The 26,979-nt window shown below is 48.5% G+C and overlaps 1 protein-coding gene across 3 annotated transcripts; it reads right to left on the minus strand.

The window, feature by feature from the left end:
* Nucleotides 1-1,319: 1,319 nt before the first annotated feature.
* NUP133 (nucleoporin 133) lies at nt 1,320-26,681 on the minus strand. Of its 3 annotated transcripts, XR_004975054.1 has the most exons (27): nt 26,403-26,681; nt 24,862-24,980; nt 23,423-23,526; nt 22,862-22,969; nt 22,470-22,604; nt 21,682-21,852; nt 20,038-20,193; nt 19,439-19,509; nt 18,750-18,897; nt 17,346-17,493; nt 16,286-16,443; nt 14,982-15,073; nt 14,270-14,433; nt 13,126-13,220; nt 11,525-11,749; nt 10,656-10,778; nt 9,973-10,072; nt 9,229-9,480; nt 8,451-8,584; nt 7,595-7,753; nt 6,898-7,033; nt 6,172-6,290; nt 5,440-5,520; nt 4,312-4,376; nt 3,401-3,725; nt 3,009-3,097; nt 1,928-1,944 (listed from the first exon to the last, which is right to left on the minus strand). XR_004975054.1 is itself a non-coding variant. In XM_036354949.1 (26 exons), exons 1-26 carry the CDS (start codon nt 26,582-26,584, stop codon nt 1,808-1,810), a joined length of 3,471 nt encoding a protein of 1,156 aa, XP_036210842.1. In that variant the 5' UTR covers nt 26,585-26,680; the 3' UTR covers nt 1,320-1,807. The 3 variants fall into 3 exon arrangements, 2 of the variants coding, with proteins under 2 accessions (XP_036210842.1, XP_036210843.1); XM_036354949.1 differs by lacking the exon at nt 3,401-3,725 and having other exon boundaries at nt 1,320-1,944; nt 26,403-26,680; XM_036354950.1 differs by lacking the exons at nt 3,401-3,725; nt 26,403-26,681 and adding an exon at nt 25,412-25,664 and having other exon boundaries at nt 1,320-1,944.
* Nucleotides 26,682-26,979: the final 298 nt, after the last annotated feature.

Raw genomic sequence — 26,979 nt, forward strand, 5'->3', positions numbered from 1 at the left:
CCTTGCCCTCTCTCTCCCCCGCTCCCCCCCAACAGCAAGCTTTGCTAAGCCCAGAGTCCACTAAATACACACTGCAGGCACTGAATACACAACTCTCAGCTAAGAAGCCTTCTGGGCCAGCAACCCCGGGAAGACGGGGCCTGAGAACACAGCTCACGCGCGTGGCCACAGTGGGGGCCGGCATAGCCTCTGCGGGGCCACTGAGCGGCTGCTCAGTCCCATTCGGGTCTTGTTGGACTCTTGGCTGAGGGACAGAGGCAAGAGCAGGTGGGAAGCCACCTCCATCCTTGCTCGCACTCGCCCAGTGAGCGGCAGGGCCCAGAGCCTTGAAGAGGCCACACCACGTCGGCTGGGCGCTGGGCTGAGCGCCTGCTTGTCTGCAGCCTTAGCTGCAAGCTGTCCGTAGCTCACACCTCCCTTCTCTCAGCCTCGTCCCTCCAACTCCTGGGAGAGAGAGAGAGAGCGCGCGCTGTTCAATAATAGTGCTGCCACAGGGCAGTGTCCTGCAGTCATTACAAACTTGTCTCTTGAACAAACCTGAAGACATGGCTGCTCAAAGGAGATGAAGTTGGCCCCTGGAGGGTGAGTGAGAAATCTCAGGTCTCACAATGGCTGGTGGCCTCCAAAGGCCATGTCCGTAAGGACACGCGGCGCATCTGTGGGATTAAGCCTTTCTGGGGGGTGGGGTGGGAGGGGCAGAGGCTGTGGGACAGGAAACACCGTCCACAAAGGCCCCTGGGGAGGGGTGGTCAGGAAAAAGGCTGAGAAACACAGCGGGTCCTCGAATGGCATGGTTTGGTGCACCTTTTGCTGCGGCGCTGATGAGGGGCTGTAGGGGCTTAACGCTCATCTCCGCCAGGAGCCCTGCGGGAAGACTGGTTTCACTGTCCACGGTTCTGCTGCAGACGGAAGGACCCACGGACGGGGAGGGGGAGCCACTGAGCCAGGTTAGGAACACGCAGACATGCTCACAACATCTCCCAACAAGAGGTCACAGCGTATGGCAGATGCACAGCCCCCAACAGCCTAAGGCGTGTTTCAAAATGGCCACGGGAGTTACTTCTGGTGGAGTCACAGGTTTACGTTCCCCCAGTCTCTGGGTCACTCACTTCTGCTCTGGTTTCTATTAGCTCCTCCCCCGCTGGGTCAGGTGACTGAAGCCCTGGCCAGCCGCCCTACGTCAGCCTCGTGGGAAACCCTGAGCCACACGTATGTTTTATGCCCTAAAACGCTCTCCTGCACACTCTGATGTATGCAGTTTAAAGCTTTCCCAACGAGCCCATCAGGTACCACGCTCACACAAATGAGCCCCACTCTGCTTTGTCATTTCGTCTAACACTTTATTGACGAGTCAGCAACACGTGACCCTTATCTTACTAACATCCCAACAGCCCAACAGGACAGACACCAGCCTGAGTGCCTTCGTGCGCAGCACCCGAGTCACAGCAACGTCAGGGACAGCCAGGGCAGCCGCCGGCTTTGGGGCCGCGGGACGGGGGCCTGGACGCGCCAGGAGCACACGCGGCGGGGCCAGGGCAGGGGCTCAGCGCTCTGGGCAGAGGGAGGAGACGGAACGGGCAGCGAGCACCCGGACAACGAACACATTTCAGACGGAAAAAGGTGGAGAGGAAACACCATGTCACGCAAACCAGGACGGTGGGCACAGCTGCTCTGCAGGAGCTGCCAGGTAAAGTCTAAAACGCGCGTCGGAACAGGGTGAGACGGCACAGAAAGCCCGATGGTGAAGGCCAATCCTTTTCCCACGAAGCTGAGGCCGATTCCCGGCGATGACGGCCGTTTCCGGAAGTCACCCCTGTCCCTGGACGTAATATTCGTAATTTGCTTTCAGAACGAAGGCGAAGTAGGGACTGGCCTTCAGGCCCCCGAGCTGCTCGGCCTGAAGCAGGTCTTCCACGTCGGGCAGGTACTCGCTGAGCTGAATGCCTGCGACACAAAGAGTCGGTTTTTATTGTCGTGAAACTCCCATGCATCAGGTGATGGGTGATGCCAACACCTGCGCTGCTACTGCCATGGTGCTGCCGCGGGCGGCTGGGAAAGCCGGCCTTACGCTGCTCCATCGGTCACAGGCCTGCAGGTCTCGCCGAGCGCTCCCCCCAGTGGGCAAAGAGCCGTCTATCTGGGTCTCAATGAGACCGGACGTCTTTCCTTTTCTCCACAGCGTAAGCCCCTCCTCCCAGGTGCAAGGTGTGTTTCTCTAAAGTAACCATCACCTGGAAAGGATTATACATCCTCCGACTTGGAAATAACGTGGTAGAAATACTTTCCTGAAGGCTAGCGACAGGATCCCCAAATGTATTCCCGTTTAAATCTAAAAGCAGGTGTGTGGGGTGGGGGGATCATTTCTTCACCAGCCCCTGGAGAGCCGGAAGCCAGGGAGCCGACTGAACGGACTGTGTACAGTGAGGCCTGGGGAGTTACGAGAGAGTACGTACAAATGTTCTCATTTGATAAAGAAAACTGGAGAAAAATATTTAAACTAATATTTTATAACGTGTTAATTACCATAAGCTTCTCAAAGTGCTTAGCACAATTTTTTGTACTTGTGATACAATAAAAATCTAGATTAATAAATGCTATCAGGCTAAATACAAATTATTTACATACACTCATCACCATTAAACTTTCGATAAAACCGTTTTCTCTATAATATAGTATCACACTTGTAAAAGCTATCACAGCACTTTCCAGTTTTCAATCTGAAAAACTACAGGAAGTGATTTGTTCGATCTTATCGCTTTTCAGTGTCACAGCCCACATCTGCTCCCACTCCCCGTCCGGCACGGAGACTGCGCAGGGCAGCGACCAGGACCCACGTGGATGGAGGCCTCACCGGACACATGCTTCCTTCATTTTAAACAAGTCGCTTCTGAACGTGCTACTGTTTAACCTTAAACCGCCCGGCATCTGACAACCCGGCAAACCCGTTATCCTAAAGCTTCTAAAACTGAGGAGCGATGCTTCATGTCCGATATTCACAAGCCACTCACCATCTTTCAAAAGTTTCTGTAGGATTTTCACAAATATGCTGTCTTTCGATACTTCAATTGGATCGTCTTTACCATCTGAGCTGGACCAGCTGGAAAAGAGAATCAGGACAAAAGGGAAATGAAGTCACGGCGTCTGTGACGTCAATGACGTCTGTCTGCTACTGGGGTTTGTTTTGATTGTGGGGCGCAGGCAGAGCGAACAGGGAGTTCTGTGATCCTCCTTCAAATGACTGAAACAAAGGGCTTTAAATGCTGATGATACGGAGACTCTGTATTAGGTATACGGTGCCACACTCAGGTAGCCGTTCGCCAAATACAGCCATGACGTGTTTGAGGTCAATACCAAGCCGTGAGGCATCGCTCCCGGGAAGCTCTGTGCAGACGTAACGAACCTGGAGAGGACCCCCGAGCATGAGCGGGCGCACAGGCCAGTCACCGTTCACATGGACGCAGGTTTCATAAAAGGGCCGCTAGGGAACCGGTGCCGGGTATGGAGTCTGCTTTATCTGGTGGCGCTCATCCACCATGAAGGTCCAACACAGGAACACTGCTAGGTAATGAGCAATCAACGGATTTACCCAACGTGATCAACAAAAAGCCAGGAACTGGGCCAAATGACAGGTGTTTAGTGACGATCAGGCAGGAGAACGAAGCAGGCAGAGCGAGATGCTTCAGAGGCCGACCTCCAAGGCCAAATGGAACAACAACTCTCACTCTCTGGGAGGGTCAGAGGGAGAAACGCTTCAGTAAAAATAGTTCTGCTGCCGTTCTCGCCACCACAGGAAAAAGGGGAGCTGGGGCAGCACCAAGTCCTGCTCCTTAAAAAACTCTCTTCCTGGAAGCATCCATCCCACCGCCAGTTACTCTGAGTCTGTCTCTGCCACCATCTACTCCACTATCCCAGGGTCAGAAGTGCCCTGTGCCAGGCGGAGAGGGATGTGCAACCAGGTCTCCATCACCTAGAGGGCGCCGAGCCTCCAACTGTAATAACCGCTCATTAAAAAAAAAAAAAAAAAAAAGGCTCAAGCCGTTTTGGAAAACTGGCCATGCTTCTGTGAAAATAAGGAGCATGTATTTTCATGTAAACTGGCAGTCTAAATTTTAAAGTAAAATTGCACCAGTGTTTCAAATTCTTAAGCTATGCCTTAATTATTTAATGAAAAAGTTAGGATGACTAATGCAGCCATTACAATTTTCATAATAGTGTACATACAATTAGGCTATAACAGTACCTGATGTGATATAATATCCCTAAAGAGACTTTTCCAAAAGCGCATCCCAGATTCACGCCACGAGAACTTACTTATCTCTCTGAAGAGCTTTGCAAAGGATTTCCAGTTTCAGGTCGTTTATATTTATTTCTTCTTCCTTCACAGCAAAACAACAAAGAACCCTCATTAAGTCCTGATTTGAAAAACACGTGCTTAACTTTGAGTTGTGGCAACTCCTAATTCTGCATGAGTATTGCTTTACTTTAATTCATCATTTAAAAATATTTCCCTTTCTTTAAAACATTAACACTGCACAGGGGAGTAAGCCAATTAATAATTTGTGACTTGGTTTCTGATTCTCCTCGGATAATCTGATTTTATCAGACACAGTGAGAGGGTTAAGATTTTAAACAAGGTGATGTAAAAACCAAAACATTGTTTTTTCTTCTTTTTCAAAAGTTTATTTTTTTCTTTAAATGCATTGAGGTGACTTTGGTTAATAAGGTTACATAGGTTTCAGGTGCACTTTCTAAGATACGTGGTCTGTGCACTGCGCCGTGTGCCCCCCATTCAGTCACATTTCCGTCACCATGTATGACCCCTCCCCCTTCACTGCCCCCTTCCTCTCTGGTAACCACCAAACTGTTGTCTGTTTATGACGTTTTGTTGGGTTTTTACATTTGTTGCTTTCAGTTGTATGTCCCACACTTGAGGGAAACCATAAGGTTTTGACTCTTCCTGACTCACTCTGCTTAGCAGGAGAGTCTGTCTCAGACCCGTCACGTTCCTCCCAGCGGCTGTTTCCAGTCCACCAGCTGCTCAAGTGCAAGGCCAGCGACCCATCCCACAGCGTTTTCATCATCATCTCTTTTGTGTCCAAGGCTGAGAATAGGGTGACTACTCCCCAGAACAAATGAATAAAGCAACATACACCGGGGAACTAATCATGGCTTAATAAATGAAAGAGAAAAATTCCTTCAGACTTTGAGAAGCAGCATTTTTTGTCTGTGCACAGAAAAGGCATCTGGGAGTGTGTGAGAAGCATCAGGAAAGGACACCGCCCTCTTTCTGGAGAGGCACATACCGAGAGCGAGGGGAGCGGAGCCGCCGTCCCACATCCTCGTGGCTGGCTGGAGAGGCTGTGTTTAACGTACTCAGTTCTACAGAAAGCCCGGTATAACCCTGACATGCCTGTGGTCATCTCGCGTGACCTCACCCACCTCGTCGATATATTCCAGCAGGTCCAGGGCCTTCTTGAAGTCATACTCGTTAGCTCTTCCGTTCTCCTCGCAGACGTAGAGCTACGGCAGGTAAAGATAAAGGACCAGTTTAAGTAAAGATATAAGGAGACTAGAGACCTTCTTGGGGAAGGCATTGTCTCTCAAAGTAAGTTATGTTATTTTTATGGTAAAGAACAGTGTCACTTAGCAAATTATACTCCATCTCTCTCACGGTAAACTGTCTCTTAAAATATGCGTATGGTCAGTCAGTCATTCATTGGAGTAACCTGGTGTGTACATATGTAAAATGCCAGTAAATGTACATTCTTGGGTTCAAAGTAGGTTCTGGCGATGCTCAGAACGGGGCACGCTGCAGAGGGACAGTGAGAGGATGGCGCTACGGGCTGTTCCATCCAGGCCCTGGGACCACTTTCCTTAGAGAAGAGCCTGAAAGTATCTCATGGCACAGATTTGTCCGGAACGGAAGAGGTCACACACAAGGAACTGCTGGTCACCAGCATCCTCAGGAACAGATGGGCCGCAGGGAGGAGGGACTGGCCCATGGCTCTCTGCTCACTGGCTTCCTGCTCCCAGGCAGCTCCCAACAACCGATTCCAGGGGGAAGTCACCAGGAAACAGGAAGGGGGAAGGTGACTACTCTTAGAAACCGCGCTACACACCGAGACAGGTTTGGGGACTGGGAAATGGCGCGAGGGTTCGAGAAGCACGTACGCTGATGAGCTGCGGCGCGGTCAGCACTGGCATGGCGCTGAGGCTCAGCTGCTTCTCCGCCAGCAGCGGCTCGGGCAGCGTCTCCTGGTGCAGCAGGAAGCGCTCCTGCTCGGCCATTTCTAGAATCAGAACGAGATGGTGAGGAGGGGCCAGCTCTTACTTCTGCTCCGTCCTGAAGCAGATCTGAATTTCATAAGGAAAAGGACGCTCTCTGAAGATCACCTCATCCTACTCAGCTCTTCGATTCCTGGTTACGTTAAAACGTATTCATGGTTTGATCCAAGTCACATGAATTATCACAGCAACCAGAACCAGTTAAACGGGGGGGGAGGATGCTCCAATTTCCCGTTGTCCCTGAAATGTCTGCCGTAACTGTTTCGATTATCTGGGAGCTGATTCAGGAGCCAGCCAATCTCACGCTGGCCCTGGCCGGGTGGCTCAGTTGGTTGAAGCAAACCATCCACCAAAAGGTTTTGGGTTCAGTCCCCGGGCTGGGCACATGCAGGAGGCAGCAGATCAATGTTTCTCTCTCTTTTCCTTCCTCTCTCTCTAAAAATCAAAATCAATAATGATAAAAAGCATCTCACACTGCATTTGGTCTCATGGCTCTGAGGCTCCTGTAAGGCAGCGTCCTGTCTTTGTTGTCTTTCATGCTGCTGACCGTACTGTGAAATGCCCCATCGAGACGTATCTAATAGTTCCTTCCTTGTTCGAATTCTCTTTTACCTTCAATTTTCTCTTGCAGTACATCTTCTGAAAAATCTGAAGCTAAGGCAGCCAATTTACTCAAGCCAAGAAGGGTTTTTTTCTTTGCAAAGTAACGAGTTTCCATATTTGCCAAACCCAGAAGTGTTGCATGAGCCTACAAAAAACAAAATATGAAACTTGGTTACTAATTTAAATAGACATAAACGTTAAGTACAACTCAAATTTTCCCCCCTGAGCTACATCAATGAAAAATCAAGTCAATATTAGCAAACCTAAAAACTGATCAGGACCATACATATGAAAAAGTAATTTTACAATAAAACATCAACCACCCACACTAATTATTGGGAAAAGAAACACATAAAATGCATTTGCTCTGTAACAATTATATTGTCACTTCAACATCTTCTCAGGAATTTAAAAAATTAATTTGTGTACTGTTTTGACTCATACTTTGAACATTTTTACTTTAACACGTTAACCAAATTTTTGTGCATTATTTTACTGTAATAGTCAAATCACAATGGACTATTTTTTTAATTGAGATTAAGAAGTAATGGCAACACTATCATAGATCAAAAGCATTCAAATTATGTGAGAGAAAGAGAGATACACATTTTAAATGGTTTGTAAGTAGGATTTTAATTACAAAAAGACTGCAATAAAACTAAGTAAAGTTCCCTACATCTGCTCCATATAACCGAGTCCTTCTTACCTTTTCTAGCTCCTGGCTGTTAATCTCGTGCAGCCAGCTGAGGTGCTCATGCGCCTGCAGGAAGTCCGCCAACTGTCCGTGCTGGGCAACGGGCTGAGAGAGCAGCTTGCCCCTCTTCCCTTTCTCCAGGTACCAGCGGAAGAGAAAGTCTGAAAAATTCTACAAACAACAAAGCCAAGAACCCAGGAGTGTTTAGTAACCATTTTAGAACATATGTTTCTGATAATAAAATATTAAATTTCTCCCCAAGGTCCGAGACTCCCGAATAGAAATCTTATTTTAACTCTCATTTCCTGTAGGATAGGTCCTCAAAAAGAACCTCATTGAATCACCACATCGGACAAATGAGGACATTCAGACTCAGAAAAATCTTCTTCCTCAAACAGAATCATCTACCGGCTGCCTCCTGCACGCCCCCTACTGGGGACCAAGCCCACAACCTGGGCCTGTGCCCTGCCCTGGAATTGAACCGTGACCTCCTGGTTCCTAGGTTGATCCTTAATCACTGAGCCACCCCGGCCGGGCAATGGGAATTTTTCTGAAAACAGGAAGCATGATTTCCAGCAAGGTGAACAATGCCTGAGGTGTGTGGGAATGTGGGCTCTCAAAGCATCATTCCATGCTTCCCCCATTTTCCATTCAAAGTTTTAAAGCTCCACCAATATTAACACACCTAAGGAAATCTTTCGGGAACACTTCTATGTAAAGAACAGCCCACCCGTTTACAGAGAAACGCAATACATAAATTAGTATCCAAGTTAACCACGAAAAGATGGTGTCATCTTCCAAAACCCCAGGCGAGACAGGAAATGGTGAAACCATAACACAGCAGCCACTGCCAGTCCCAGCGTGTTACCTGGTCAGCAAACTGGGTCATGTAGCGCTGCAGTCTGGTCTGGTTGTCCGTCTGCTCGCACATTTGCACTAAGATATCGAAGTCGCAGTATTTCTCTGCTAACGAAGCAGCCCACGCGTGCTGGCCTAGAGTGACTGCGGAAGTAAGACCAGATGGAAACAAAGCTTGTTAGTGAAAACTTAAGATGTAAGAAAAAAATGCTACTCGCACTTTTACCCTTATCCATATTACATCCTAAAAATAACGAATGGGATAGAAACCTTTCCAAACCGACATTTGGTTTCAGAATCTATATAAAATCATTAAAGAGCCTAGCCAGAGCGGCTCAGTGGTTGAGTGTTGACCTATGAACCAGGAGGTCACGGTTCAATTCCTGGCAGGGCCCATGCCCGGGTTGCGGGCTCCATCCCCAACCTGGGGCGTGCAGGAGGCAGCCCATCAATGATTCTCTCATCCCTGCTGTTTCTATCTCTCTCTCCCTTCCTCCCTGGAATCAGTAAAAATATATTTAAAAAATAAATAAGTAAAATAAAATCATTAAAGATGACAATTCAGTCCCTGGCTTCTTCAATGGGTGCTATTCCCTTCCTTCACGTACGAGGAAAACAGCGGCTCCCCCCGTCCTCCTGGAACAAGGCTGAGTAAAGGACACAGAAGGCTGCCCCTTTCCCACGGTCGGCTGATGCTCTTACGCTGAGTACATGGCATCTGACCGGACGCCTGCATCTGCTCTGCGAATCCCAAGGCCCACAGCCCGAGCTGACGGCCAGGCACTTACGCAGCGGAGACAAGAGGTCTGACCTCTTCTGCACGTATTCAGTCTCCAGGTTGTTAAATCTTTCCTGATCCCTGGATCTGTCCAGAGACTTGAGCTGACAAGTATAACCATCGAGGAAGCAGTCGATCAGTGCGACCAGCTGCTCGGTGAGAATGTTCCGGAGGTTGCTGTCTGCCTGCGGATAAACCCTTTTCAGGACGATCTCATGTTGGCGCATTATTGCTGTTCGAACGCCAGCAGGGCCGCTGGTTGCTGTGAAATCACACAAATAAGATGGTAAGTGAGGGCTCCACGGTGCCTCGGGGAGAGACCACCTGCCTGAGCATCCTAGCGCTTCCCACCGCTGGGAGAGAATCAGACAGGAATCAGCACCCCTCTCGCTGTCCGGCTCAAACCCATCTTCTCTATGAAGACTTCCTCAGCAACAGGTCAACATGGCCCTTCCTCCCTCCCTCCCCCCCTCCCCCCCCTCCCTCCCTCCCTCCCTTCCTTCTAAATTCCTTTCATGCTACTCCACGAACTTTCTTCTATTGAGTCCACATAGAATAGGTCAGTTCCTCCAGGGCCAGGCCCCGCCTCTAGGAGTAACTATGTGCATTAAACCCTAGTAGATGCTACCCTGCATTTCACTTCCAGCCCCGCACTGGGGGAATTGCTCAGCTTCCGAAGTGACGGCTCATTAGAACACATTTTGAGGAACTGCTAGGAGACCCGTAACCTTGGGCGCAGTGCTCGCAAGCTCACCCGTCCACGGAATATATTCAGGCTCCTTTTCCAGTGGCTCTTCTCTGCTGTACAAGGAGTTCCTGTTTTGCCGATAATGACTAGCAGCTTGCAGCATGTCCTGGAGAAAAACGAAATGCGTTACCATATGCAGGAAGCGACGAGTCCTAGTATTTCTCGAGGGAATTCAAAACATCAAAATCTACTTATATGAAAAAATCCTCAATACAAGCCTGGAGGACAACTTTTTGGTTCTTTTTGCATTTGAAATCGAACTCCATAATCTAACTCCAATTTTTGAAAACTATGGTAACCAAAGTAAAAAAACCATTATTATAAAGTACATGGGCTAAAATTAAATGCAAGTTTTAATCAATAAGTAGTGAGCTTTTGAGTAGTTAAAAAACAGACTTATTTAGACAGTTACATGAATAATACATTTGCAATGATATATATATCCTTCTCCAAAGAGAGGTTTATCCCACTAAATAGAACCCAGGATTACAGAAACTTAACATGCACATGCAAATATCAAAACAGCTGTTAACTGATTGATGAAATGACTGATAATTTTCTAACTTTCCAGAATTAACAACTGGCAAAGCTCTTATAAATGACTAGTGATACAGAATAGGAATAAACCATTTTCTCCTCTATCCACATCTGGGCTTTGAGTTGCTGAAAACTTCATCATATTTTGGTACCTTGAGAATATTGTTCACACTGATCACCACCTCAGCCCATTCAACTGATTCCAAAGACACCTCGTTTAAGACTTGCTCCTCGTGTTCCAGCAAACACTCACAGATCGTATCTACCTGCGACACCTGCGGGAGGAGAGAGACGTCAGCCATGTGTCACAATTACGGTGCTGGGCCACAATCACAGCCACCTAGAATCCACTCAACGGGCTACGCCTTCAGCTCATTAGTCAGAAAAGAACAAGTAACGGTGAAAATAATTGTGTAAATGAAGAAAAGTTCAAATCCCCTAACTTTGAAAAATTAGAGTGCCCAAATAATTAAGTCTTATAGGTAAGCGAATTCTGGACTGTTATCAGGTAGATTTTAAACTTAAACACCAAGTATAGGCAGCCCTTCATAGCTATCTGCAGGATTCAAAACATTTGGGGGGAAATGTGACATTGTCACTGACTTGCACTATGTATTAGGCCTCCCAGGGCTGCATCTGCACTGAGCATGTGCAGACTTTGTTTTTTGTCATCTGAAGTGGATTAACCGGTGCGGGGCGTGCAGGAGGCAGCCAATGAATGATTCTCTGTCATCATTGATGGTTCTCTCTCTCTCTCCCTCTCCTCTCTGAAATCAATAAAAATATATTTTAAAATGTGGATTAAAACATTCAGCAAGGATAGGGAGGGCTTCTTAGTTCAGCGAGCACCTGAAAGCCATCCATCAGTGGTACTTTTTGAATAATTTACGCAGAAAGTAGGAAGTCCAACTTAAAATTTCAACGAGCTCTTTGTCCCCCATCTTCCCCTGCGTGGGCATGACCCGTGTTGTGTGTAAGCGGCCCAGCTCGATGCAGCCACGAAGGGAAGCGCTCGTCTCACCTCCCTGAAGAAGACGTCTGCGGGGGTCAGGCTGGCCGGGATGTCGCAGTCCCGCTTGTGCAGAGCGATCAGGATGGCCGTGTTCACGAGCTCAGGCAGCCGCGAGTGGTGGTTCTTGAGGACGATGGCGGCCGACAGCTTCTCCGCGTGCTCACAGAGCAGCCGCCGCGTCGCCATGGGCGCCCCTCTCACTGGGGAAGTGCGCAGGCGCCCAAACAGGCCCACCTTGCAGAGAGAGAGACACACACGTTCTTGGAACGCATTTACAGGAACACAAAGAATGCAGTCACATTCCCACCCAAGCACGGGGGGTGCAGAGCCACTGCCCTAGCGCTCCCCACAAAGTCCCGCCAGCTGCCTCTCCTGGCTACTTCCAACACCCACGCACACACACACGCACAGCTAGCACCTGGAAGAAATACAGACATTCCAGTTCTAAGCTTAGGGTTACTCCTGGGTTTCTGTCCACTGTTGTCTCTAGATAGCTTATTTCTCAAATGATTGCTTCTGGTTATAAAAATGATAAAGTCGTTCTTTCCTGTCTGCATCCATGAACTCCCCTGGATTCCACACTCCGTGGGCTATTAACTTAGCAGTTTCCACCTTCAACAACCGATTTCCAGAACCCCAAAGCCAGTGAGTGTGTGCGTGTGGGGGGCAGTGGGGGTACAAGCGGGAGGGTCTTTAATCCTTTGCGCTCCAACTTCTGGTTTGCTTGGTGCCCATTTCTGGGATGTTACTAGGGTCTAGAGTTTTTCTAACTTCCTGTTTGCTAAATCATTACAATAACCTGAACTACCAAAAGCCAAGAGACAGACGTAAACACTAAACGTCTTCTGCATTTTAAGCGTAACCTGCATCATGAATAAATGAATGACCTGGTTCTATACATTTTTATATGCTGTGAACAGGGAGCTACCGCACTGAACAGCAGAGAGAACGTTCTGGCCCCCATAGGAAGGCCTAGCAGGCAGAATCTTTTTAACACGAAGGCTTCCTGATTTGGGAAAAAAAGCAAAAATGAGACTAGCTTCACTCACTGGGACATAGGCGTGGGAGCCACTATGATGGCAAAACGGTGTTGTTTTGTGTAACAATTCTAATAGCAAAAATGTTTTTTAATTTTACTTTAGGCTCCATATAAATGGCACTATCCCTTTAAACAGCACTGTAAATGAGAATCTGACTCTCAGGGCACTTCGAAATTAAAAATCCTCAGCTAAAACTCTTGTTGTCACCGCCTTATTCCTCTCCACTGTCTTTCTAATAATACAACATCAACTCAGGGAAATGTAAGCTTGACGTGAAAGCACAGGGGAAATCTGAATGAAAGGCAGGCTATCCTAGGATGCCACAAGAAAAGCTAAAACAACACTTCTGCGGGAATACACGATTTTTGTGCTTTTTATCTTATTTTCAATGCAACTTTTATACTTGGAGTAATAGGTCTACACACAGCCCTGGACTTATTTACTTTTAAGTTGGAAAAAAGAAAGAGAAAATGCAAAACCCAAAGGGACAGCTCCCCCGCTGCCCTGGGGGAATCGACTACGGGACCGCAGAGCAGTGTGTGGGCCCTGCTCCCAGCGGCGGACGCTCACCTGGTGAATGAAGTCCATGAGGAAAGCGTGGGCCTTCATCTTGTCCTCCAGCTGGTGCAGGATGATCAGCGATGTGTTGCTAAACCCAGGAGCTTCTGTTGAAACACAGCAACGAAACTTAAAACACAAAACATACCGGCTTTATCGTAATTACTGAGATGAGAATAAAAAGTTAAAGAAAATCCATACAAAAGGAAAAGACCAACTTTTCAATGCAATTATTTATAACACTAGAGGCCCAGTGCATGAATGTGTGCATGGGTGGGGGCCTGCCCCCATTCGGGAGTGTGTGTTGGAGGCCGGGCGGGGTGAGGAGAGGGGCCTCCGGCAGTTGGCTGGCCAGCCACACCCCCTGGTTGAACTCCCAGTCAAGGGGCCAATTTGCATTTTCACTTTTTATTATATAGGATTACCCAAGAGTTTAGAAAACTTAGGGAAAAATTTTGGAGTTTGCTACCACTCACACTGTATTTAAAACATAGAAGATGTTACTACTAGTTTAACCATTTGTTTTGTATCAGTCTAAGCTGGCCAGCTCAGAAGAAACAGCGAAAGAAAGAAGGTGAACACTTAAGTTTTCTTCCTAAGTCTCTGGAGGCCTGGCAAGCTTGCTAAGTAGGAACTTGGGGAGAGAAAGGGGTGTCGGAGACAGTCCCCAGGTACTGGGAACCCTAAGTGCCCAGGCTGTGGTGGAGGTGTCAGAGGGACAGCCCCGCGGCAGGCAGACACGTGGCGTGCACACTCCACATGCTGGGATTTGCTCACTGCGGCGCTTTGGGAAATGTACAGCTTCTACAGCCACGCACAGCGATTACGCCCAAATTAGCGCCTACTCTGGATGCTAGTAAGTGCCATGTGCTGCCTATGACACCAGTTTCCTTCCAGAAATAAAATGTCGAGCAGATAAGTAGGGCTCAGCAGTCTTCGGCTAAACAAGCAGATCTGCCCCATCGTCCCCTCAGTTTCTATTCTATCACGTGAATCTGTTTGGAGCCCTTCTCACAATCGACTACAAGGAAAGTCACAACCTTTCATTAAACTGTTTCATTAACTTAAACTACACGCTTTGAGAGACACTTAAACAACAGAGCCAGATGTTCTTCCCAGAACAGACCATCCCACACTAACTCCAGGATGTGCTCACCCTCAGGGACGGACTCGGCCCAGCGCGGGTCCGAGGCGGGGTAGTCGTCCACCAGGTCCATGCTGATCTGGGCCACAGCTCTGTCCAGTTCACTGTCGGAGTCCAGATCCGCGTGGGAGGAAAAGAGCTCATCGACCATCATCTGAGCGTGACCCAAATCTTTTCTGAAATGGAATCGCGAAGCCAAAGCATGAAAGGAGGCAGAGCATTTTCAATAGCCACTGCGAGAAAGTTAATTGTGAAGTTAAAGTCCCATATTCTAGCCCAAAGGTAATGACTTAGAATGACATTCAGTTAAATGCATTCAGGAATTCAGCGAGTATACACTGAATGCTTAGAATACGCCAGGCGCTGGAGACAGAATGACAGGACGTTGAAGGACAGCCCACGACTTGTCATGAGGAATCAGCCGATTAAACAGAAAGCTACGCGCACACGATGACTGGGGAAGAGCAGTGGGAGCCAACACCATCGGAGGGGCAGGGCAAGCCTGCCTTTCAGGAAGTGGAGAGGGTGTCACATCCCCCCCGCCAACCTCCCCACCCCACGTAGCTAGGGCCCTCCTGTGACGACCACATTCAGAGTAACAGTTGTGAACGTGTCAGGTTCAAAAAGCATTTTCTCCCAACCCGCTCGGTCATCAAAGAAGGAGCATGTCAGTAAACTGTGTCCTCAGACTTAAAATGAGCCATGATTTAAAGCCCGGCTGTACCTGCAGTACTGCAGAAAAGCGGCTTTTAGCAATCTGGTTTTATCCTCCGGGGCTATGGTCTCGTTCTTTGCAGAGGTCTCAAAAACCATACTCTGTAAAATAACAAACGATAGTTTAGAAGTGAAGGTATCAGAATATTCTTTTTAAAAAAATGTACTTTTATTGACATCCGAGAGGAAGAGAGAGACAGAAACATTAATGATGAGAGAATATAGCTGATGGGGTGTCTCCTGCACACCCCACACTGGGGAATCAAGCCTGCAACCCGGGCATGTGCCCAGACCGGGAATTGAACCGTCACCTCCTGGTTCATAGGTTGATGCTCAACCACCGAGCCATGCCGACCCGGCAGAATATTCCTAATTACTGGACTAAAAACTAGGCCCACCAATGACAGCAATAACACAGGTACACCATACTCTCTACACCAGTGGTCGGCAAACCGAAGCTCGCGAGCCACATGCGGCTCTTTGGCCCCTTGAGTGTGGCTCTTCCACAAAATACCATGTACGGGCGTGCACGTACAGTGCGATTGAAACTTCGTGGCCCATGCGCAGAAGTCGGTATTTTGTGGAAGAGCCACACTCAAGGGGCCAAAGAGCCACATGTGCCTTGCGAGCCGCAGTTTGCGGAGCCAAAGTTTGCCTACCACTGCTCTATACCAATGATTTCTATAATAATAAAAGCATAATATGCTAATTAGATCAGACAGCCCAACAACCTTCCAGACGTTCGTCCAGAAGACTTTCTGGATGAAGCCATGGCTGCGAGGGCCGAGCCCCTTGCACGAATTTTGTGCTTCGGGCCTCTAGTCCTCTATAATAGGAAATCAACAGATGTCTAAAATTGGTGAATTAGGAGAGAGCAATGTATGGTTATTACTTAGAAACATAGAAAAAAATACCAGAAGAGCCGAAACCGGTTTGGCTCAGTGGATAGAGCATCGGCTTGCGGACTGAAGGGTCCCAGGTTCGATTCTGGTCAAGGGCATGTACCTGGGTTGCGGGCACATCCCCAGTAGATGTGCAGGAGGCAGCTGATCGATGTTTCTCTCCCATCGATGTTTCTGACTATCTCTCTCCCTTCCTTTCTGTGGAAAATCAATAAAATATATTTTAAAAAAAAATACCAGAAGAAACAGCAAAAAGGACTTAAAAGTGGCTGCTCTGGCAAAGAGGACCAAGGGGATGAGAGAGATAAAAGAACGAATGTTTTCATCACAATGCTTTTAAAACTACCTGACTTTTAAAAACATTTGTGGAAACAGCCAGATCAAAATGTAAAAGCAATATAGAACCACATACCTCATTGCTGGGCCCAGCGACTGAAGATGCTAAAGATTCTTCAAGGTCCTCTGCTAATACGGACACGCTTTCCCTGGAAGTAACAGACACCAGGCCACTGTTTCTAGAAAAAAGGATCGGGACACCACCACAGGAACCGGCTCCTAAAATACTGTCCCCTGGAAGACAGCAAACACACCATCAGTCACACGAACAGATGCTTCCTAAAATCGCCCCCCTCGGCAGAAAATCAGCTGACGCACAAAGACTCGTCCTTGGCCTTTACAATATCACTCCTGCTGTGAACGCAGTTCTTTAGCCCAGGCCCAAGGTCAAGAACCTGTTGCTGTCTGAAGTAGCAGCCTGTGCCCTCAGCTTCGGGACAATCAACACTAGCCTCGCAAGACAACAGCAGGTGGAGTGAGCAAAACAATCAAGTGACTCGTCCTGCAAAATTCAAAGTATCAGCTTTTGTACTCTGATGGGGTCCTTTTGTTCTCTTCCTCCGTGACTCACTGAGGAAGCCGCTGGGGGAGGGCTAAGCCTGCGCAGGGCCTTCCTTAATGCCATCTTACCCACCCAGTCAAGTCTCGTGCTGCGGCCAGAGAATCGAGGTTTCATCCGTTGCCTCACTGGGATTCTGCCTCTGCCCAACCCCTTTAGATAAATATCCTGATTTAACCATCTGCTTGGCCTTCTTTCACCCCCCAGATGGCTAATTCCCCCTCCCCCGCCCCCATGAGTCTTCTCATCCAGGGGTCTGGATACACTTACTTAAAGAACAACTCAGAATGAGTCGCTCTCACTAACTAGGGATAAGCAATTGCTTCTTAGTTTGTTCTTTCCTTCTTGGCCTCTTCTGGAGAAAACATTACTATCTTTTTGTCCATAAACATGACAGCCTGGGATTTCTACCCCCTTTCGGTTTTTCAGTAGGGCTGTGACTTCAGCTACCATAGGTGTGTGGTACTGAAGGTCTCAGCAACCCTGGAGGTATCGAGCTTGCAGAAACACTTGTGGAAGAAGAATAAAGACACAAGAATGACTAACGGGTTCCCTGATCTCGCTAATTGCTCTGTACCTTGCGTGTTGAAGACGATCTTCTCCTGGGGAGGACAGAACTTGCCGGTGCCGGTGGAGCACACGAAGACGGCGCTCTCACTGTACAGGTAGGTGGTCTGGTTGCAGAAGTCAGGGACCACCAACCGACACATGGCCGACTCTTCAGACTGAAAATTAAATTCAAAATTCCATTTCTGAGAACTGACACACGAAAGCTTGTCTGTATGATTTCCTAATTCCCACTTTGGTACAACATATTATGGCTTATTGAAATAAAAGAACAAATTAGATTTCCTTACAGTGTTCAGTTTAACAAGTCATATTAAGAAAAAGGATTTAGCAGAATTAGTACTATAGGAGGTTAAATGAAATGAACTTACAGTTGTTAAGGCTTTCCCTCATGAACATCATAGTTATTAAACAACTAGAGGCCCGGTGCACAAAAATTTGTGCACTCAGGGGGGGTCCCCTCAGCCCGGCCTGTGCCCTCTTGCAATCTGGGACCCCTCAGGGGATGACCACCTGCTGGCTTAGGCCCACTCCCCGGGGGGATCGGGCCTAAGCTGGCAGTCAGACATCCCTCTGGCAGCCCGGAAGCCCTTGGGGGATGTCCACTTGCCAGCAGGGAGCAGACCTAAGCTGCAGTCAGACATCCTTAGCGCTGCTGAGGAGGCAGGAGAGGCTCCCATCACCACCACTGTACTGGCAGCCGTCAGCCTGGCTTGTGGCTGAGCGGCGCTCCCCCTGTGGGAGCGCACTGACCACCAGCGGGCTGCTCCTGCATTGAGCGTCTACCCCTGGTGGTCAGTGTGTGTCATAGTGACCAGTCATTCCCAGTCTTTCTGCTGTTAGGGCCAATTTGCATATTACCCTTTTATTATGTAGGATATGTCCAACTGCTATTAAGAAGCTTAACACTGGAGATCTCTTCACCCTTTTAATAATTTACGTGAGCTTTGAGTGCATAATGCCTACAAATATAGCCCGCTTGGAGCGAAAGGGAGTTTTTCTGTAATGTACAGGGCTCAAAACCAAACCCAATGTCTACCCAGTTTCTTCCTTATTGTTCACGTGGTGGTTCACCATCAATATTTCCTTTCTACTCGACAATACGGACATGCGGGTCTCTTCCCAGAGCTAGGTGAGCAGCAGCAGACTGCTCGCTGTCGGCTGCTTCGACTCCATTTCTCTTTAGCTGAGCCTGAGCACAGGAACAAGTCTGAGATGGCAAGTAAAATGCAGTATCTAAAACAGAGCTATTTTAAAATACCCCCCCCCCCCAAAATAAATAAAATAAAATAAAATAAAATATACCCAAGCCCTGCAGATGAATCTCTCAAGAACCTGACCCCGAAATGGTTAGGGGAAGAAAACTCAGCATGCGGTCATATCACTCTGGGATTTAACTTAGATAAGATCTTACCTGAAAAGGTGGGTTATACTGAGTGACCTCTACTGTGACTGCATCTGACATCTGGTAGCCATTGTCCTCCACTGTCACCAGGGAGTAATAGACGAGACAGGGGCTGTCTGCGGGGTGCCACGCGGCTGCCAGCACCAGGAGCCCGTCACTGGTCAGGGCAAAAGGGAAAGCGACAGACTCTTTGGCAAACAGCCTGGCAGCTCCTCACGTGGTTAAACATGCACTTCCCATGCGGCCTCGCAAGCCCACTCCCAGATATGCACCCAGGAGCACACGCCGGCGGCTCACATGGAAACCTGTGTGTAAATGTTCACTTGACATCCTCATTTAAAAAATCTTCATGTTTAAAAAAAACATGGGACTATTTTAGGTGGTAAAGATGATAGAAAAATAATCACAATTAAAAAATATATATATATATATTTATTGATTTCAGAGAGGAAGGGAGAGGGAGAGAGAGAAACGTCAATGATGAGAGAGAATCATTGATCGGCTGCCTCCTGCACGCCCCCCACCGGGGATCGAGCCCGCAACCCAGGCATGTGCCCTGACTGGAATCGAACCCAGGACCCCTCAGCCAGCAGGCAAGATTAGCATTAGAGACCTAGCAAGACTGCCATTATTTTACCACACACATCAACTTCCTCCCCAGACAACTACCTAGATTCTTTATGAGAGTAACTGCTTACCAGTTTTGCTTTAAATCCAAATACCGAACGTTGACCCCCTCTTTAATAGCTTCGTAGTTGCTTTCGGATCCCTGGGTGAAGACATCGACAAGGTAAGCTCCGTGCATACGGAAGCATCGGTCACTTCTGCATCCCCAGCACCGGCTCACGTGCCTCAGCCACAGCGGCTCAGTGACTGAGTGATGCATGCGTTTTAAACATTAGTAAGTCAATCAGGGAGTTACAATATTTCTAGGCCAGTGGTTCTCAACCTTCTGGCCCCTTAAATACAGTTCCTCATGTTGTGACCCAACCATCAAATTATTTGCGTTGCTGCTTCATCACTGTCATGTTGCTACTGTTATGAATCGTCATGTAAATATCTGATATGCAGGATGGTCTTAGGCGACCCCTGTGAAAGGGTCGTTCGACCGCCAAAGGGGTCGCGACCCACAGGTTGAGAACCGCTGTTCTAGAGATTGGATACTTGATTTGCTTATCCGATGGCTAAAAACTGTGTTTTTACATTAAAATATGTTCTTACGAATAAAGCACTAAAGGAACAAGCATACTCATGTCACCGCAGATGTGAGTGAGAGGCGCGGACCGCTGCTTCTTACCCAAATGGCATCGGTGATGTTTTCCTTCAGGGCCCTGTTGAGGTCCCAGCTGTGCACCTGCTTTTCTGACGACTCATCTAACTCCCACTTATTGATGTTTGCGCTGGTCAGGCTGTAAAAGCTGGACCTCTTGCTGTCCCAAAGGACACTGGAGAGCTGTATGGAGAAGAGAAAAAAGTCAAGTTTACCGATTCGGTACTAATGTTAATACACTATTTTTCTGAAATTCAAACGTCGTCTCTTTTATGATACTTGATTCGTATTCCCAGCAGAATTCTTCATTTAGGACCCAAGGGAAGGAGTGATGCTGAAACAGGCCCGAGAGCAAGGCAGGTTTCCACAGGAAGAGACATAAGGGCAGAGGCCCCCGCGGGGAAACGGACGGGTCCTCAGAGGACCAGCAGTCCTGAGCGGCACGTAGGCTAGAACCAGAAAAGAGGCGAGATGAGGCCCAACGAGAAGTCAGGGACGCACAGCGGAGTCTGGAATGTAGGTCTGCAAACACACTCAGCAAGGGAGCTCTAGTCAATGGCTTTGGACCACAGAGCTGTTAGACAAAACTGAATCGGGAGGCACGTGTGTAGATGGTTACACGTATGTTACTTTGCCTTTTAAGCATCTGCTTGCTTATCAAGTATACATGTTTTACAGTTGGATATACATGAGTGTTTTTTTGTTCATTTTTGCTGCAAAAGGCTTGTTCCCAATTGGTCCAATGCATGGGAGCGGGCTCCAGGGTGGTTAAAAGGATGCCTAGTGGTTTCAGGGAGAGAGAGGCTCAGGCACAAGCCAGACCCCAGGGGATGCAGAGCGGCCCCTCAAAGGCCTCTGGGCTCCACGGGCTCCCAGTCGTGCTTGAGGCAGAGACTTCTGAAGAGGTACTCGCCCAGCCCGGGGGCCGGCAGCCAGTGGGGGGAGGCAGGTGTCACCCATCTTCCTGAGGAGTTTCCTCTCCTCTGGGAAGTCAGAGAGGTCCGTGTAGGTAGGACCCAGGGCCTGCAGATCCAACAGGGCCTGGTCTGGCTCCTCTCCAAGGCCATGGCGGCTCCCATGGCGTCCTGAATCTCACCCCCTCCCTGTGGGCAAGGCTCTGGCGCGTCCTGGAGGAGAACGCAGCCACCGTGCTGGGTGTGCGTCTTTAAGAGCCGCTGGGCACCCTCAGGCTTCTCCTTAGCCGGCTCGCGGAAGAAGGGGCCCACGCCCTCCAGAGCCATAGCATCGAGGTGGAGACGGAAGCCCAGAGAGGCAGGTGGAGGCAGCCTGCAGATGCAGGCTGACCAGGCGGCTGAGGGCAGTCTCCACTCGGTGCAGTAATTCTTATGAATCTGGGAGCTCATGTTGTTCCCATAACTCGCAATAAAGAGTTAAGGACAAAAAAACCCACGGAGTTCATCCTTGGCTGGTGTGGCTCAGAGGTTGAGGGTCGACCCATGAACCAGACCACGGTTCGATTCCCGGTCAGGGCACATGCCTGGGTTGTGGGCTTGATCCCTGTGTGTGACATGCAGGAGGCAGCCAATCAATGATTCTCTCATCATTGATGTTTCTATCTCTTTCTTCCTCTCCCTTCCTCTCCAAAATCGATAAAAATATATTTAAAAAACAAAAACAAGCTTATAAAAACAAAGTTATTGATCAACTTACTATGAGATCACTGCTGGGCGATAAAATTCCCAGGAGAGAAGAAACCTTCCGCCCAAGCCCGGAGAACACGCCTTGGCCCTGGGGCAGGGCTCGCTGATGGATCTTCCCCAAGTTCTCAGGCGTCAGGCGGATCAGCTGGCTTCCCGATGCGGCCAAAATAAAACTTCCTCCCTGGGAACAAATACTGTGCAATTAGTTCAGTGAAGCGCCTGACACTGAGATAAAGAAAATTAACACAAAATGCTTCAATACAAGGAAAATCACCTATCCCTTCACAAGACATCTCCGAGGATAAAAAGGAACTGCTAGTAAAATAACTCACGTATGAATCCATTCACTTACGACTATTAATTCTACATGGAAAAACTGTGGTTGCAGTTTTGTTTCTTAAATTGCCTATTTTTTCTGATTTTTAAATTACAGGTTCACCACATTGCAGGTTAAACAAATCGAGCGTCAGATTTTATTTCTTTGGTAAACCTGCAGAGCGTACAGTAGCAAACCATTCTGCGTAGTGTCAGAGTTTTTACGTCACTCGTGTGAAATGTTCCTGAAAGAAATGACCACTAGCTACTCTCCAGTACTGACGTTTCAGGGGCCCATGAGAAGTCCTTTCTTTCTCTAACTGTTCAGATCACAGACCCTTCCATCCTTCTCGTCTCTCTTTTATTGCTCCCTGGCCTGCATGGCCCGCTTAAAACCCAGAATATTTAGTCATTCCAATCCCCCTTCTAAGCCACGTGACAGCTTTCCAATACAGGTAGAAGGATATCCATCGTATACGATACCTGCACCGCTGTTAGGAAATTGTAAGTCCTATCACCTCCCGAATCTACGCAAGTCTCTGTGTAGGCGTCTTCGCGAGCAAGACTTGGCCAATAGCGAACGGATCCTTCTCTGGTGGCAGCCATGACAGCAACAGACTGAAAACAAGATCCCCACACTCAGCAGCCGCGGGAAAAGGAGGACGCAAGAACTGGGAGTCTGATGAAACAGTTATTAAAACACCAAGGCAATCTACTATCTGATTAGGAAAAATCAGAAATAAAAACTCCTTTTTATATTGAAAAAAATCATCATACAGTAAAATTGACTTTCTCCTTCGGTTGTACAATTGCATGAAATTTAACATACCCCTTATTTGAAAAAAACGGTTTCAAGAAGCACTCAAGTCACCCACCTGAGTAGAACGCGCTTCACCGGAGGTAGCCGAGTGAGAGAGCGCCACCAGGTCCGCACTCTGCTGGAAGTCACTGGACGGCAGCTGGAGTTCTTTGCAAACAGATAACTGCGGAACAAAGCCCAACAGAAGACCCTTCACAGCAAGTCCACCTTTTTGAATACGCATCTGACTTCACCATTTTCTTTCTCTGCATATTTTACATTCTATTTCACTGCTGGAAACAGCACTCTACAAATATTCTTTCTTCTCAGAATTTTTGATCAGGCTTCCGGTAGTTTTAAAACAAAGTTTCTTAAGAGATATAAAATCAGGAAAACTTAAGAACTAGACCGCACTCTGAATATCAACCAATCCAATCTCTTCCCGGACCGGAAAGAGTGTTCTGGTTCAGAGAGAAGTACGTGCTCAGTATTTCATATCACCATGCACATGCAAATCCACTCATGCTTGAATAGCTTCAGACTCTCCTCCCAGCAATTCTAAGAATTCAGGTTAAAAATTAAGGGCCAATTGGTTCCCTCTCCTCTATCTCCTTTCAACTCTCCAAAGAGCCATTACCTTGGAAATGGGGGACAGAGTAATCTTCCAGATAATGAGCTTCTCTCTGCAGACCAGACAAGCCCATCCACCTTCATCTATGCGAACAGTCAGCTGATCATCATCTAAACAAAAATATGAGGGGAAAGAAAATGAGGTACATAGTGCATCTTAGTGTCTGAAAAAGAGCAACTGTTAACCTTTCCTTACACCAAAATCTTCACTGCCACACTCTCCACCCAAAAATTACCGTTCGTTAAAGAGATTAATTTACAACAAAAAATACTCTTGTATATCATGCAGGAGTTATCAATATCCAAAACAAGAGATCCATTTTACTCTGATAACCACTTTTAGAAATATACCTGAAGACAAAAAGTATATGTTGGGCCTAGGTTTAACATTTGTTAATTTTTGTTTGTTAATAAACAGGTATCTTTTTTTTTTTTTTTAATATATTTTATTGATTTTTTACACAGAGGAAGGGAGAGAGATAGAGAGTTAGAAACATCGATGAGAGAGAAACATCGATCAGCTGCCTCCTGCACATCTCCTACTGGGGATGTGCCCGCAACCCAGGTACATGCCCTTGACCGGAATCGAACCTGGGACCTTTCAGTCCACAGGCTGACGCTCTATCCACTGAGCCAAACCGGTTTCGGCCAATAAACAGGTATCTTATCTTACTTTCTGTAAGACTATTATAGTCAAGATGTGCAAGTTCAAGTTGATGAGAAATATTCCGTCTTCTAGAACGGAGTACTTACTTTAAACTTTTCTGTCCTTCACAGTATGAATACATTTTACATCATGATGCATTCATAAACAATGTAAATAAAATAAAACAAAACTTACTTAACATATGAGATGCAGTCTGATATTCTAGATTCTACTTTATTTCATTTTTTAAAAAATGCTGGTTATGAAACACTAAACTGATCTCAGTCACCACCTATAGTTTGAAAAACAACATTCCAGAAAATCACAAAGATCTAGAATTAAATTCTTTAAAAGAAAAAAAATATATATATATATTTTAGAGAGGAAGGGAGTGAGAGAGAGAGATAGAAATATCAATGATGAGAGAGAATCACTGATCAGCTGCCTCCTGCATGCCCCACACTGGGGATCGCACCCACAACTGGGAACTGAACCATGACCTCCTGGTTCACAGGTCGATGCTCAACCAGTGAGCCACACCGGCCGGGCCTCAATTAACTTTTGAAATTCGACTGAGTTTTGCATTTGCAGTACTTACAACCATTAAAGATTTGACTGCTGGAATGAAATCCTGCTTCTAAATTTATTATACTTCTCAGTTACAGTGAAAAAGCAAACAGGTTGCCCCTGTCCGCCCATGTAGGTGGAGGGCTGGCAGAGAAAGCACCCATTTCAAGCTCCAGGCTAGAGCGAGGCTTCCTGTGAACTGCAATGAGAGGCGAACGGAAGCTGACACCCACCTTCAGCCAACGTCAGGACTTCCATGACTTTCACGGGGAGAGACGATCCGAACGTCTTCACGTCGTAGTTCATGGTCTCGGTTATGGAGTGATGCGGGAACATGCGTGTGGGTGTTCCCCTACACAAGAGAGACCACATTCCTTCACCATAACTTACACTGCCCGTCGCCCGTCACCCTGATGTTTACGTGTCTATTTCCACAATAAAGAGGAGAGCTTTGATGAACAGGAAATAGGAAGTGGAACAGTGAAAAACAACTCTGGCTCATGTGTTCAGTGTCACTAAATGTATTTTTCATTAAAGACTGACGGGATTTAGGAGACCTGGGCCTTACACTTTTATACTCTAGTTACTGGATGCACGTGCCATTCACCTAAACTCTTTATAACTCTGCCTCCTTAGCTTTGAAAACTCTCCCTGAAAAAGCAATGGAAAAAATATCCACTGAGGATTAACAACAAAAAAGAAGTTAAATGGGTCACACGTAGCTGCTGCTACCTGCCAATCAATACGGCCGATACAGCCGGAGAAATGTTATTTTCTTCTCACCTTCGTTTTAACATTCAGAAAAATAATGGAGAGTCGCCAGTTTAAAAGTTATTCCATCTCTTATCATATGAAGATTAAGCGAGGAGACTCAAATACGGAGTGGCCCAGAGCTCTGTTGACCAACAGGGTAGTACAACAAAGATGTTTCTTTAAAGGATCATCCAACGGTCCTGGCCGGTGTGGCTCCGTGGATAGAGCGTCGGGCTGCGGGCTGAAGGATCCCGGGTTTGATGCCCGGTCAAGGGCACATGCCCGGGGGCGGCTCGATCCCCAGTGCAGGTGCGTGCAGGAGGCAGCCGATCAGTGATTCTCTCTCATCATGGATGTTTCTCTCCCTTCCTCTCTGAAATCAATAAAAATACATTTTTAAAAAAGGATCATCAAACTGTTCAGAAACATGCTGCCTCCTCCTAAAGCCCTAGATTAATCCCGAAAGGGGGCGTGGTGCGGACCGGCGCGCCAAGCTTTCACCTGGGGGCAAAGCTATTCTCACCTCCCTGCCTACGGGAAGCCTCTCTCCGATTAATTGAGCTGCAGGGGAACGTGTGTAGCTAAAAGCCCTTTACAATCCCGATGGGCGGTGAGCATGTCAGGTGCCACACAAGGACTGGGGGCCTCGCTCCCACCAGCATTTTCCATCCGGATCCGCGTTCCGTACTGACGCCTCCGGGCGGGAGGGGGACGGGGGGGGCGCGGGCTCAGCGCAGGTGCCACCGTCCCCGTCTCTTCCCCGAGGCCAGAGCTCCCACCAGGTCACAGGGCTGGGAGGGAGGGCGGTCGCCGGCGGTGCGAACGCACCCTCCCTCCCTCCACACGGAGCTAACCCCACGGAAAGCGCGACAGCGGGGGCCGGTCCATGACGGCGCTGCTCCGCCACCTGCCCGGGCAGCGGGCGCCCGCCTCCCCGACCCTCCCGACCCCGGAGGCCCTGGGGCCGCGGCCCGACCAGCCCCCCGAGGCCCGGAGGCCCCAGGCGGGGGCGACCGCTTACCGCGAGCTCAGCGAGCTGTGCCGGCCGACCGGGGAGAAGAGCGCGGGGGAGCCGGCCCCGGACCCCAGGGACAGGCCCTTCCTGGCCGCCGCCCGCGGCGTGGAGCCCGCCCCGACTCCGCCCGGCGGGCCCCTCCGGGCGCCCGGCCCCGGGGTCCGCGGAGACGAGACGGCCGAGAACATGACGGAAAGGAAAAGCTACAGAGCGCGCGTGGGTGCCGGCCGTGGGGCGGCTGCGCTGCGCGCGCGGAGCTTGAACTGCGGGGCGGGGAGGGCGCGGGATGATGACGTCAAAGCGCCGCGTCCCGCCGGCGGTCGGGGCTGGGGAGGAGGGCGCTGGATGATGACGTCAAAGCGCCGCGCCGCCCGCCCCGGGCGCTGGGGGCAGTGCGCGAGATGATGACATTGAGCGCAGAGGGGAGGGGAACTGGACGGAAGGTGAAAGGATTAGCCAAAGGGCAGGTATGCATGACCTATAGACACACACAAAGGTCACAGGGAAGGGGGGGGCTTGGCAGAGGTAGGCCAAGGGGTGGGGGTGGGGAAATGGGAACATCTGTAAGGGTGACAACGATAAA

The sequence above is a fragment of the Myotis myotis genome, unplaced genomic scaffold (genome assembly GCF_014108235.1).
Source record: "Myotis myotis isolate mMyoMyo1 unplaced genomic scaffold, mMyoMyo1.p scaffold_m19_p_21, whole genome shotgun sequence".
In the NCBI taxonomy this organism is placed as follows: Eukaryota; Metazoa; Chordata; class Mammalia; order Chiroptera; family Vespertilionidae; genus Myotis; species Myotis myotis.